This window comes from Capricornis sumatraensis, chromosome 18 (genome assembly GCF_032405125.1).
Source record: "Capricornis sumatraensis isolate serow.1 chromosome 18, serow.2, whole genome shotgun sequence".
Lineage (NCBI taxonomy): Eukaryota > Metazoa > Chordata > Mammalia > Artiodactyla > Bovidae > Capricornis > Capricornis sumatraensis.
The window spans coordinates 64,804,816-64,818,269 of record NC_091086.1 but is presented as its reverse complement, the minus strand read 5'-3'; the positions used below and the strand labels follow the sequence as shown (position 1 = coordinate 64,818,269).

The window sequence follows — 13,454 nt, the reverse complement described above, 5'->3', positions numbered from 1 at the left end:
ATAGGTATCACTAGAAGAATTCACAAAAGTATTCACTGGCATCAAATATACCAGTAGCTGTTTATTTATACACGGCCATCCTTCCGTTTCATGGGAGCCATTGTGTCTGGGGGCCACGGAGCAGGGAGCTGGCATTCTCTGCTTCCCACGTGCCAGGTGTGATGCTAAGCTATTACTCCTTTGAAAAGCCTCAGAAGGTGGGTATTCTTATCATGCCCGCATGGCAGCTGGGGAAGTCGAGGCTTTCAGTATTCAGTGACCTCCCAGTGGGTGAGTGGTGGGGTCAGGGTTTGAACCCAGGCCCGGGGGACCCCTAGACCCACACTCATGAGCACTGAGCCATGTGGCCCCGAATTCGAGCCTAAGCTAACCCTTCCCCCTTGGCTCTCTGCCCCCTCCCCAACCCACCCTTTTTAAATCAAAATCCACAAAGAGGGCAGTCAAGTGTCATAAGAGCCCAGGGCCATTTGGCACAACTCACAGCCCTGCCTTTGAATCCGTCTCCGGTTCAGAGGGGCCGGCTCTCCAAACCTTGTTTTCTGTTTATTTTGGTAAGGGCCAATTCATTCCTCACACCACATGGGTTAAGAGCCATGTCTGCGGGAGGATTAAAGGCAGGCCTTTGAGAGCTGTCTGGTTTCTGATTAACGATGCACAGCTTTCCCAGGCACTGTTATCTGCCACACGTGTGTTTTCTCAGCATCACACTATGGTTCTTTGAGGTTCACCCTGGGCTCAGAAGGAGTACAAAAGGACTCCCAGAATAATCTCCTGAAGCAACGTAATCGTGTTTCCTTCACTGCCTGAACAAGCGGGCACTCCTGCCCAGAGCTGGAAATAGAGCGAAACCCTTAAGCTAAAATTTTATTTAAGATAAAATAAAAGAGCACGTTCAGCAAAGGCCACGGATCAGTTAGCTAAAGGCAACTGTACTTCCCCATTCACTCTCCCAGTCTGCCTGCAGATACAAGAGACACCTAAGTGCTGGGTGAGGTACAGTGGGTGTTAAATGCTCCACTGACTGTTTTCTTAAGACATTTCTGTTCTTGTATATTTCCAGCTTCTCCAGGTGAGAACTTGAATCCAAGGTTAGCTTAGAAATATTGTTTGTGCAGGTCAGCACTGTTCCCAAATTTATGCACTTAATTATGTCTTTGCGGATGGGGCTTTTGGGTGGCGAGGGGTGAGGGCGGGAGGGTGTTGGTATCAGAGCCTCCAGTGGAAGTACCAGTGTGTGATTTGTTCCTTTGACCAAACTCCGGGAGATGGTGAAGGACAGGGAACCTGGCGTGTTGTAGTCCATGGAATCACAAAGAGTCGGACATGACTGAGTGAACAGCAACTGTGCTGTTGGGAAACACGTTTGGGTAACCAGGATGATGCCTGATTGTTTTCTCCTATTTCTGGGTCCAGTGGTCTCCAGCTTCACGCAACACACAGTGAGCACGGAGCACACCAATCAGTGTTTTCTGTCCTCATGTGCTCAGTTCAATAATCTATTCAGTGTTTCTTGAGATAGTTTACCAAAACAAGCGTTTGAGATATTTCACATGCTGACTCCCTGCATGTCCTTGTCAGCATGGATCGACAGGACATCAGAGTTCCAGGCCACCAGGAAGATGCTCATGTTCATGGCCCAAAGCACCAGGGAGTGAGGGCAGATGCTGAAATCAGACAGCCATTCAGCCACCAACACCATGGCCCTGTTTTGTCCACGAGGGTCTGGACCATGCAGCTGACCAAGCCGACGTCTGGGTCCTATACGCTATAACAGGCCCATCAGATAAGAAAATGCTCCCCTACTTCTGTTATCTTTAAACTGTGTGAGCGTGTATCCATGCTAAGTTGTTTCAGTCCTGTCTGACTCTGTGCGCCCCTGTGGACTGTAGCCCACCAGGCTCCTCTGTCCATGCGACTCTCCAGGCAAGAATACTGGAGTGGGTTGCTGTGTCCTCCTCCAGGGCATCTTCTTGACCCAGGAACTGAACCTATGTCTCTTACGTCTCCTGCTTTGGCAGGCAGGTTCTTTACAACTAGCGCCACCTGGGAAGCACAGGCATCTCAGTCTTTAAGCTGAGATGAATAACAACGATTTTTTAAAAAGCCACAGACAGACATAAAATACAATTCCCGGAAGTCTATGAGTTGATCCCCACTGGGTTATTCGGCTACTGGGTGGAATGATTTCTGACTGCTGTCTTTCTCTGATAAATCTGCTTTTACACCGGGAAAGCCTCGGAGGAGAGCCTGGGAACCACATCCTCGATGTGAGGCTGGGGTCTGGCAGGCAGCAAGTGCAGAAGCCAGAGAAGAATGCACTTGTCTTCCCCCTGGTTCCCAAGCCCTTGCAGGTGGCGGCTCTGCACCTGTTCTTTGCAGAACCCAGCTGTGTACTGATAGGTGAAACTGAAACTAAGTAATTTTTACAATTTTGTGCCAAATCAGATACTACTGTTTATGTAGGAAGCAGCAGAAGGGATCAAGATCTTGAGACAATTTGGTGGTGGTGCAGGGGTGGGAATGGATAAACACAACTGGATAAAATAGTAGAAACTTAATTTCTTCCCTGAAAATGTGAATGTGTCTCAACTTTTCAGGGTTAGTGATGCTGGGTCTGCAGGGCGTGGGTGAGATAGCACTGGATTGTTCAACTAATGGTAAGCAGAATAAAACCAAAAAGCAAAAAGACCCAACTTGAACACTGGTACTTCTACTGGATACTACGATGCCAACCACATCCTCACATCCTCCGAAAAGCCCCATCAGCAAGGATGTAACTAAGCACATAAATCTTGACAGGTGTGTTAGTCACTCAGTCATGTCCGACTCTTCGCGACGGCCATGGACTGTAGCCCACCAAGATACTCAGTCCATGGGATTTCCCAGGCAAGAGTACTAGAGTGGGTTGCTGTTTCCTTCTCCCAGGGGATCTTCCCAACCCAGGGATCGAACCTGGGTCTCCCGTACTGCAGGCAGACTCTTTACTGCAGGAGCTTGGGACAGTGCTATCCTACAAGAAGAATATTTCTAAGTGATTCCTACACTCAGATGCTTACTTCAAGAAGCTGGGAACACAAGAATACAGATGTCTTATGGAAGCAGTAAGTGGGGAATTTCAAAAGAAAGCAAACGAGTTGGGTAGTTTGGTGTTGTTTAGTCACTAAATTGTGTCTGACTCTTGTGACCCCATGGGCTGTAGCCTGTCAGGCTCCTCAGGCTCCTCCAGGCAAGAGTACTGGGACAGGTTGCCATTTCCTTCTCTAGGGGATCTTCCCAACCCAGGGATGAAACCCGTATTTCTTGCATTGGCAAGTGGATGCCTTACCACTGAGGCACCGGGGAAGCCCCTAGTTGACTAGTTAGGTCTGGTCAATCAATCCACGTGGCCTTAAATGACAAGAGGGTGCTTCTCTTCCAGAAACATCAGTGTATGAGTTTTCTAGAGCTGCTGTAACAAAGCACCATAAACTGGGCAGCCTAACAACACATTATCATCTCTCGGTCCGGGAGTGACACCAAAATCAAGGTGTTGGCAGGGTCACACTCCCTCTGAAGGCCCAGGGGAGGGTTTGCTCCAGGTCTCCCAGCTTCCAGAAGCATTCAGCGTCACTCTGGCCTCCACGTGGCACCCTCCTTGTGTCTGTGTATCCACATCCCACCCCCGCAAGAGCACCAGTCAGATGGAACACGGGTCCACCTGACCCACCCACCAGGACCTCACCTGAACCCTATTTCCAAATAAGGTCTCATTCCAAGGTGCTGGGGCTAGAACTTCAATATAGAACTTTGGGGTGGACACAATTCAACCCATAACCATCAGAATAGAACACTTGGGATTGAGTACAGAGTCATACTTTCCCTTTTTACCACCCATTGACGTCAAAAAGCAAGGCTCAGGGTGGATCCAGAGTAAAAACCTATTTTAAATCTTTTTTAAAAAATAACCAGATCCTTAAGTAGTAACAGCCACTGGCCTCAGATACTCCTGCATCCTACTGTGAAATACTCTGGTTGGATGCTGAAGCTGAAGCTCCAATACTTTGGCCACTGGATGCAACAGCCACTGGCCTCAGATACTCCTGCATTCTACTATGAGATACTCTGGTTGGATGCTGAAGCTGAAGCTCCAATACTTTGGCCGCTGGATGCGAAGAGCCGACTCACTGGAAAAGATCCTGATGCTGGGAAAGATTGAAAGCGGGAGGAGAAGGGAGCGGCAGGGGATGAGATGTTGGATGGCATCACCGACTCAATGCACATGAGCTTGAGTAAACTCCGGGAGATGGTGAAGGACAGGGAGGCCTGGTGTGCTGCCGTCCATGGGGTCGCAAAGAGTCAGACACGACTGAGCGACGGAACAGCAACAGCAAATGGCATGGTTGGATAGCAAGGCCTCCTTCTCTCTCTGCCCTCAGTGACAGCCACACACACGCACGCACACACTCCCCACCCCACCACTACCACCACCACCGCCATCAAACAGCCTCCATTTGTTGAAACTGGGGGAGGCCAGTGGGGTGCAGCCTGGAGGCCTTGGCACGGCCCCACAACCTCAGAGAGTCTGAATCTGGGGCCATGAAGCCCACCCTGCGGCCACCTAGCGAGAGAACCCCTTCACACCCACCTTCCTGAAACAGCCGAGTTCACCCACTTCAACCTGTGGAACAGTCTATTTAGCCCATTGACAACTTGTTGCAGTTACTCATTTCTTAAGAACCTGCCTCTTTTAAACTCTTCTAAAGTTCACAGCAGGCTCCCCAGGCGGTGGTAAGGAACTTGCTTACCAATGCAGGAGATGTAAGAGACTCGGGTTCGATCCCTGGGGTGGGAAGATTCCCCTGGAGGAGGGCAGGGCAACCCACTCCAGTATTCTTGCCTGGAGAGTCCCACGGACAGAGGAGCCTGGCAGGCTACAGTCCATGGGGTCCCAAAGAGGTAGACATGAGTGAAGTGACTTAGCATGCACACGGTTCACAGCAGTTGCTATTGGAAGGACTGGCAAGGCCCGGGGTGGGAGTGGAGGGGTCTCTGGGGCCTTCCCATCCTCCCCGCTGTCTGCTGAACCCACCTCCGCCACTCTGCTCCATCTCCTCTGACGCTCCAGTGCCCCTTTCTCTCCTGGGCCCCTTGGTCCCTCCCCTTCCCTGCTGACCTCACTCTCCGTTGCTCTGACTCTGTCTCTCCCTTTCCTCTGTGCCTAGCTCTTCGCCTCTGGCCTCCCTGGGGTTCAACGTCCAGGGGTGCTGGGTGTGACCGTGTAGGTCGTTCACTGCACGCAAGTGCTTTGGTGGCTCTTCCTTCCTGCCAACATCCCTCTGGGTAGACGCCGTTCCCATTTTGTATGAAGGGGGTTGGGGAGGTTCAGCAGCAGCCAAGCCTGTGCTTTTCAGGGATTCTTCCCCACCTCTCTTGAGATAGAGGGGCCCCCTCTCTTGGCAACAGCTCCCCCACACTAGAGCTGCAGAAAGCGTAAGAAAACATCAGATGTTGAAAAACTGGCATTGTGAAGTAAAAATGGAAACTGGTCAGCTAAAATCATCTAAAGCTGCTATAACTTGCCTACTTAATATGATTTGCTATGAATTTTAGGAAAAAAAAAAAACAAACCAACTCCCTGGTGGCTCAGATGGTAAAAGAATCCACCTGCAATTCGGGAGAGATCCAGGTTCGAACCCTGGGTTGGTAAGAAGGGAATGGCAACCCAACTCCAGTATTCCTTCCTGGAGAATCCCATGGACAGTAGAGCCTGGTGGGCTACAGTCCATGTGGTCGCAAAGAGCCGGACACAACTGAGCCACTAACACTTTAGGAAAAAAAGACCACGTGTATGGGGCACCAAATTGGCGAGCTTGGTACATTTAGCAAGCTCATCCATTCACTTCACCACAGTGGCCTCACATCCAGAAATATGGGGGTCTGGTACCTTTTGGAGTGCTGCTCTGCACCAAAAAGGCTATTGAAAAGACATACCCTACCTGGTTAGTGGTTTCTATTCTATCCCCAAGGCTGGGATTCAGGGGTCAGTCGTGATCAGTTCCAAGGGGCTGTGTTTCTCTAAGTTTAGTGTTATCGGTTCCTCTCCCCAAGAGGAAGGAACACCTGCCTCCTTCTCAAGCTCATGGCAACCACCCTCTGTCTGCGATCACCACAAGTGTCTATTAGAGAAACGCAGCCTCTCAGGACACCCTGGGTATCACGGGGCTTCATAATCGGTCACGTTAGGGATGGAGACCAAGGCTCTGCCAGAAGGTTCTGGGCAAACCCGGCTGCCTGCTTCTGACCCCGGCGCCAGCTACAGCCTTGTTCTTCGTGGCGCCACCTTGTCCTGCACAGCTCGGATCACTGGCCTCCGCTGAGTGGCCGCTGCACCACACCTGCTCCCGCCAGGCGGCATGCCTTCTTTCGACCTTATTTAAAGACAGCATGTTTTTGAACTGTGTGCTCCTTCACCCCAGACAGCAGTGTGTCCGCCTGCCCCTGGTCTGCATCGCGTCTGCGCCTTTGTTGCTACTGAGGGGATTCATTTTTATCAGAGGGTTCTTACTATTTTGAAGTTGATCTTTCCGATCAGCTAAAGCTCTCCCTTTGCACCCTCACACCCATCAAATGGTCTAAAGGAGCCAATCAGTGGTTTTCTAAGTTTCCTAAAGGCAGGGAAGCAAGATGCTCCTTGGGCCAAGCTTCTGCTTTCCCACCTTATACTCTTCCTAAATCCACTTCCGCTTCCAGCTGGGCAAAAGGCATTCTGGGCTGCTTGTCTTGAAGCCCAGTGGTTCAAACAAACTCTCAGATAAGAAAATGAGGGAAGAATGAACTTTCGGAGTCAGGGGTTCACTCTAAGTTAAACTGAAAATCTGTACTAGGGCATAAGCATATGCATGCATTGTAGCATGCTGAAATATTAGTCTCATGTTGTTGCTCAGTTGTGTTCAACTCTGCAACACCACGGACCGCAGCACGCCAGGCCTCCCTGTCCCTCACCATCTCCCAGAGTTTACCCAAGTTCATGTGTGTTGAATCGGTGATGCTATCCAACCATCTCATCCTCTGTCGCCCTCTTCTCCTTTTGCCTTCGATCTTTCCCAGCACCACGGTCTCTTATTAACTGTCAAACGTATTTTCCCCAGGCAAAGGCAGATATTGAACTGAACATGTCAGGGCCTGAAGAATGGGCCCATTCTGACTGCAAGATGAGTTTCTTCTCTGGACAGTACAGGTTTTCCTTCAAAAAGCAGTTAGCATCATTGGGTCACTGAATGTCTGCAGCATTTGTGGCGCCAGCTCTTCTCAAAGTCCCAGAGAGAAGAGTCACTAATGCCCAAAGGACCAGCGCTTGGCAAAGTGCTCTAATTCTAGGCAATGTGTAGAAAGCTCTGGAACCATCAGAAGGCTCGCACTTTGTACAGAATATCGCCTACTGTAATAAGCATGGGGTGTCTATCCTAAGTGCTCTGCAATGTTAATTTCCTGATACTATGCAGTTTAAAAATTTAAAAAGTGAAAATAGACTCTCAAGTTAAGGGCGTCTTAAGAGCTTTAAAAATAAGATAACCTCAGTATAAATAAGGAGATTGTGGCTCAGGAAGGGTGAATGCCATCGGCACCTTTCTGATTCTTATCACACAGGGAAGTATTAATTGATTCCTGTGTTTGGGTTCTGTTTATTGTGCCCCTTCTGTGTCAGGCAGGATGCTAGGCCCTGGGGATAAGAAGTGACTAACCCGCAGACCCTGCCTAGGGAAGTTCAGGGCCTACAGGGAATAATAGATGTGAAGAATGAACACGGTAAGTGCTATACAAGGCTGTATGCACTATAGTGACAGCATAACAATGAATTTAGGGGGATAACCCTTATATTTTTTCTATATATCTTTTAATGGCAATTCCTGGTGGCTCAGTGGTAAAAAAATCTGCCTGCCAATGGAGGAGATGCAGGTTTGATTGCTAGGTTAGGAGGATCCCCTGGAGAAGGAAAGGGCAACCCACTCCAGTATTCTAGCCTGGAAAGTCCTATGGACAGAGGAGCCTGGTGGGCTACAGTCCACGGGACCGTCATGAGTAGGACATGACTGAGTACGCACGCAGGCTGGCCTCTAGCCAAGATGGTAGAGCCAACTGACTGAGGCCCAGTTGATTGAGTCATTATAAAGGTAACGTATCTGCTGCTGTGCTGTGCTCACCCGCTCAGTTGTGTCCAACTCTTTGCAACCCCCTGGACGGTAGCCCACCAGATTCCTCTGTCCATGGAATTTTCCAGGGAAGAATACTGAAGTGGGCTGCCATTTCCTATTCCAGGCAATCTTCCTGACCCAAGGGTCGAACACACATCTTTTGCGTCTCCTTCATTAGCAGCCAGATTCCTTAGCACCACCTGGGAAGCCGATGTATCGGAGACACACCATAATACTACTGTTTGTATCATTGAAGAAACCACTGCTTTAAGCGTGCCGGCAAGCCCTGGCCCCAGGGCCAGGTATCTGTTCCTATTTGCTGGAACAGCAGAGTACAGAGAGGAAGGCCCTGGAGAAGGAGCTTGGAAGGCGAGCTTCTAGCTGGTGCCATCACAGGCAGACCTCGGACATAATGCAGGTTTTGGTCTAGACTTCCTTGGTGGCTTGGATGGTGAAGAATCTGCCTGCAATGCAGGAGACCTGGGTTCAATCCTTAGGTCAGGAAGATCCCCTGGGGAAGCAAACAGCAATCCACTCCAGTATTCTTTCTTGGAAAATTCTACAGACAGAGGAGCATGGTGGGCTACAGTCCATGGGGTCACAAAGAGTCAGATACAACTGAGTGACTAACACTTTCACACTTTCACTTTTTACTTCCCCAGTAAAGTGAATATTGCGATAAAGCACGATTTAAAATTTAAGCCTCATTAAATACGTGTATACACATCTCTTGGAAATATTTCGGGCCATCACCATAAAGTGAACATTGCAATAAAGTGAGACACATGATTTTTTGGTTTCCCAGTGCACATAAAAGTTATTTGTTGTTGCTAAGTTGCTGAGTCATGTGCGACTCTTTGCAACCCCATTGGCAGGCAGATTCTTTACCACCAAGCCTCCTGGGAAGACCTTTTTAAAAGTCAGGTTTACCCTATACTGTAATCTGGGCTTCTCAGGTAGCTCAGTGGTAAAGAATCCGCCTGCCAATGGAGGAGACTCGGGTTTGATCCCTGGGTCAGGAAGATCCCCTGGAGAAGGAAATGGCAACTCACTCCAGTATTCTTGCCTGGGAAATCCCATGGACAGAGGAGCCTGGTGAGCTACAATTCATAGGGTCAGGGTTGCAAAGAGTTGGACACAACTGAAGCAACTTAACATGGATGCATAGATGGTAGCATTAGAATAATTAAATAGCTAAAATTAAATAAAACTAAAACTTAAATAACCTCTGTGGGAGATCGAAGCATTTTTCTAGCTTTTACATGGTTATCACTTCAAAATACACTTGCTGCTTTTGTTTTAGAAGTATAGAGTATTGCCTGTGAACTGAAGGAAGGAAGGAATATCTGTAAACTCAGTCTGCTAAGGTTCTCTGTCAGACTTGACCATAACTGAGGGAAGAGGTCCACATGGAGTGAGAGGAGACAGGGGAGCCAGACCCTGACCGCAGAGTGAGCAACAGCCCAAAGCTTCCAGCTCTTGGAGCTGGATGGTGCCCAAGTCACAGACCCTGGCATCCGAACCAACTTTCAGTCACTTAACACAGGCTCCAAAAGCTGAAGTCTTTTCCGGGAATAGAAACGTTCTCTGTTTTTCCTAAAATCCTCTTTTAAATGGTTTCAAGGTTGTGCAGTGTTTTGCTAATGTTTTAGGGAACTATGGAAAAATTTGCACACTGTAGGGAGAAATAATACAACCAGGAGAACAGGGTTGCCGGGGGTGACTCACCTGACTCAGGCAGGCGTGCTATCAGAGGTCTCCCCACCCCGGGGAGAGGGCCTGGAATATGCTTCTGACATCCCCTTGCAGTTTCCCAGTTTCATGGGGGACGGACTGAGAGGAAGGGCTGGGCTGGGGTGATGGGGTGGCCAAGGATGCCGAGTCAGGACCCAGTGTCAGAGGCCTTAGGTGATGGGCTACAGACCTTGTGTTGTCCTTGATGAGTTTATTCAGATGTTGGGTCAAAGGATCAAATATTAAACTATGTTTTTTTAAAAAAAAAATCCAAGTGAGGTTTAAAATGTGTATCAGACTTGATTTTAAGGGACCCCTCTTAGGGCTCATCTAGCTAAGTGGTTTTTGTGATAAAGGCCAGTGACAACACTCACGATGGTCCTGTCATCACTTGTCCCCAAACCTCTTCTTGTCTTATGTCCTCGGTATCAGTCATTTATGATGGGAACTGCACACACTCAGCTATTTCTGTTACGGTTTTTCCCATATGCTGTGAAAAAAGCAGAATTTCTACAGGACTTAAATATGTAGCCACCACAACAAACAAGGGACTGAATTCAAGAGGCCCCTCTTTCATCTTATCCTCTTCTCATCTCCGTCTTTAGAACTCACAGAGCGCAGTCTACGATGTGCAGTTGTTTATAAATGCCATTATTTTCTTGCTACTGTTGCTAAATGTTATAAACAGCCTTAAATTATATACTGTGTGCTTGGGATTATAGAGCATTTTGGAATTTTTTCTCATGTTTTCTGAACATATCTCCTACATCTGAACTGCCCAGGTGAGTTGATAAAGGAAGGGTGTGTACTGCTTATTCAAGGCTGTGCAGCGTCACTGACAGGCCCTGCCAACAAGGAGGCGCTATCCACTCTTGTTCACACCTCTGTCCTTGAAGACAGCATGGGGTTTCGGATCTTGTAGGTGCCTGGTAAGTGTGTGGTGAACGATGGCTCCATAGGAAGGATAGAGCAGTGTAAACATACAAAGAAAGGAATTTTACCCATGAAACAAATCATACCAATTAAATTTGGAAAAGAGACAGTTGACTCTGAGTGTTTAAAGATGGGCTGGAAATTATTCAGTAAGACAGAATATCATTAAGAAAGGTGAAGCCTGCCTTTCTTCAGCAGGAAGAAGCCCCTTACAGAAATGCCAGAAGTTGGCCCTCTATTCTTAGACTCGATGAAAGTGAAAGTTGCTTAGTCCGTGTCTGACACTTTGCAGCCCCATGGACTGTAGCCTGCCAGGCTCTTCTGTCCAAGGAATTCTCCAGGCAAGAACACTGGAGTTGATGGCCATTTGCTTTCTCCAGGGGATCTTCCAAAATCAGGGATCGAACCCAGGTCTCTTGCCTGCAGGCAGATTCTTTACTGTCTGAGCCACCAGGAGAAGTGTAGCCTCAAAGCCATCCTTGATTAACTGTCGTTTGTATTTTGGGATGAAAATATCCAGGAGAGGCTGTCACCTTATCCAGCATAGCACTGCATTATGGAATACAAGACTTCTCCCTTTAAAATGGCAATTTCCTCTTTTCTAAAACCAGACACAGAGGCGGGGGCAGGGGTGGGTCTGTCCTTACCGTCAGCGACAAGGCCATGCAGACGAACGTGAACTTCTTGATGTGGGCTGCTGTGACCGTGTTGCTCGTGCTCACCAGTTTATTGCTGGGGTTATTCTAGGGGGGCAAGAAAAGGCTCCGGGTTATCCTGGGCTGACCACTCATGCTTCTTACCGAGCATCTCATTTCTGTTTGATTTGACGCGTCTGAAGCATAGATGTCAAGGGACAGCTCGAACACGGCTGTGACTGGACGTCTCTCTCAGGCAGCTGTCAGGCTTTTGGACATGATGGCTAACCAGAGAGAGTTCCGGACTGAATTGCCCAGCAGTGTCTCCGGAGTCAGTCCCCTCTTCGGGGCGCTGGGTGCCCACCCACCTAGTTCAGGGCCCCAGCCCCTCCTGCAGTGTCCGACCGCCCAGGGCTCTGCAGGCAAGGAGGGCAACTGAGCCTGCATCAGGGGGCAACTGAGCCCCCAGATCGTATCTGGGGGCACATGTCAAGATTCCTGTGAGGGGCACATTTGCTCCCTGAGATAAAGGACTGGGTGTTTCACCCATCTCTTTAGCTCCTGCAACTCAGCACACCTTTCTTAAGTAGAGAAGATGCTCAAACAGCCCTTATTAAATTGAAATGTGAGCACACGGATGTAGGGGCCCTCAGACACATCCCTGAGGCTGGCTAATGCCGTCTCAGGGTCATTGCTAAGTGTACCTGCCACTCAATCAAAACCTTGATTGAGGGTCGCGTGTCTGGCCCTTGACTATGAACAGCAGCTGAGAAAAACAACACCCGCCTCGTTATGGATCCACCGAGCCCCAGAGTTGACTCACGGAAACAAACGACAAGCCCCTGGCTCGCACGTCAGCCTAATGGCAGATGTGCATGCGGAGGTGTTACAGGCCCCACTTGCAAGAGACCTTTTGATGTGTGCTTCCCATCAGAGGCTGAGACAGCCTCTGGAAGCCCTTCTTGTTTGTGCTGCCAGTGCAAACCTCTGGAGGGGTTTCCATTTTCTTCACTCCGGTCTCTAAAGCACACCTGCTTTTCCTAGAAAACAGACTGCTGTGCTGGCACAGTGCCCATCACAGCACGTGGGCCATCTCTTCATCTGCTCTCCCCCAGGGATCCATGAGGGTGGTCCCCTGGTGGGCTGGGTGAGGAGGAGGCTCCTCTTCCAAATGCATGTGCCTGCCCCCCGCCCCCTCATGGTGGCAGCCACGGGCCCCAGCTCCCTCAAGTGTGCTTTGATTTTTAAGACAGCGAATGTGTTTGCCAATATGGTTGGAGTAAACCAGCACGTATGATTAGCTCAGCATCGGCCTCTCGTCTTGCTCGCCCCGTCGGCTTTTTCACAGAGACACAGTCTTTTGCAAGATGATAACCGAACACTAGGGAGAATGCGGAAGAGTGGAAAACTCTCCCATCTCTCTGTTTAGCTAGAAACATCAGAAGTTATGCGAGAAATGTTAAATCTCTAAGTCTGGAACCCACAAGCAGGCTAAGGATTTTCAACTGTCAATGCAGCAAATTCCGGAAGTCCACACAGAGGTGTCTAAGATCTGGGTGAATAGACAGCATTCATGGGAATGGCCAGAGTGGTGCAGTGGAATGCATGGTGACGACAGGGAGGTTTCACAAGGATCCTGATTTCCTCCAGCATCGGGCTTGAGGGATCCCTTTAGGATTTTTTTCATAGCGTCTAACCTCTGTGATCGTGAATAAAACAATGTTTTACTTGGCTGCTCTTAGCGAAATTGGACAGGGCTGTATTGTTAAGTTTAATCATTTCAAGGTAGCCAAAACCAATTTCAGATGAGACTCTCACAGCCAGGAGGTTCGAACACAAGTAGAACCCTGCTACTGGATTTTATTATATAGTCTTATTCTCCAAGAGCTAAACATTTGGCAAGAAGACTTATATCCATCTTGGTTTTTGAGGACTTACTTCTATACACGTGTTCCTTGACATGAGAATACTGATTTCCCTC

At 48.9% G+C, this 13,454-nt stretch overlaps 1 protein-coding gene across 1 annotated transcript in view; it reads right to left on the bottom strand.

The window, feature by feature from the left end:
* ANKH (ANKH inorganic pyrophosphate transport regulator) overlaps window positions 1-13,454 on the bottom strand; it is a 165,085-nt gene that overhangs the window by 24,103 nt on the left and 127,528 nt on the right. Inside the window, exon 8 of the mRNA XM_068990585.1 lies at window positions 11,486-11,581. Within this exon, the coding sequence (XP_068846686.1) occupies window positions 11,486-11,581 (96 nt within the window). The remainder of the gene's footprint in view (window positions 1-11,485; window positions 11,582-13,454) is intronic.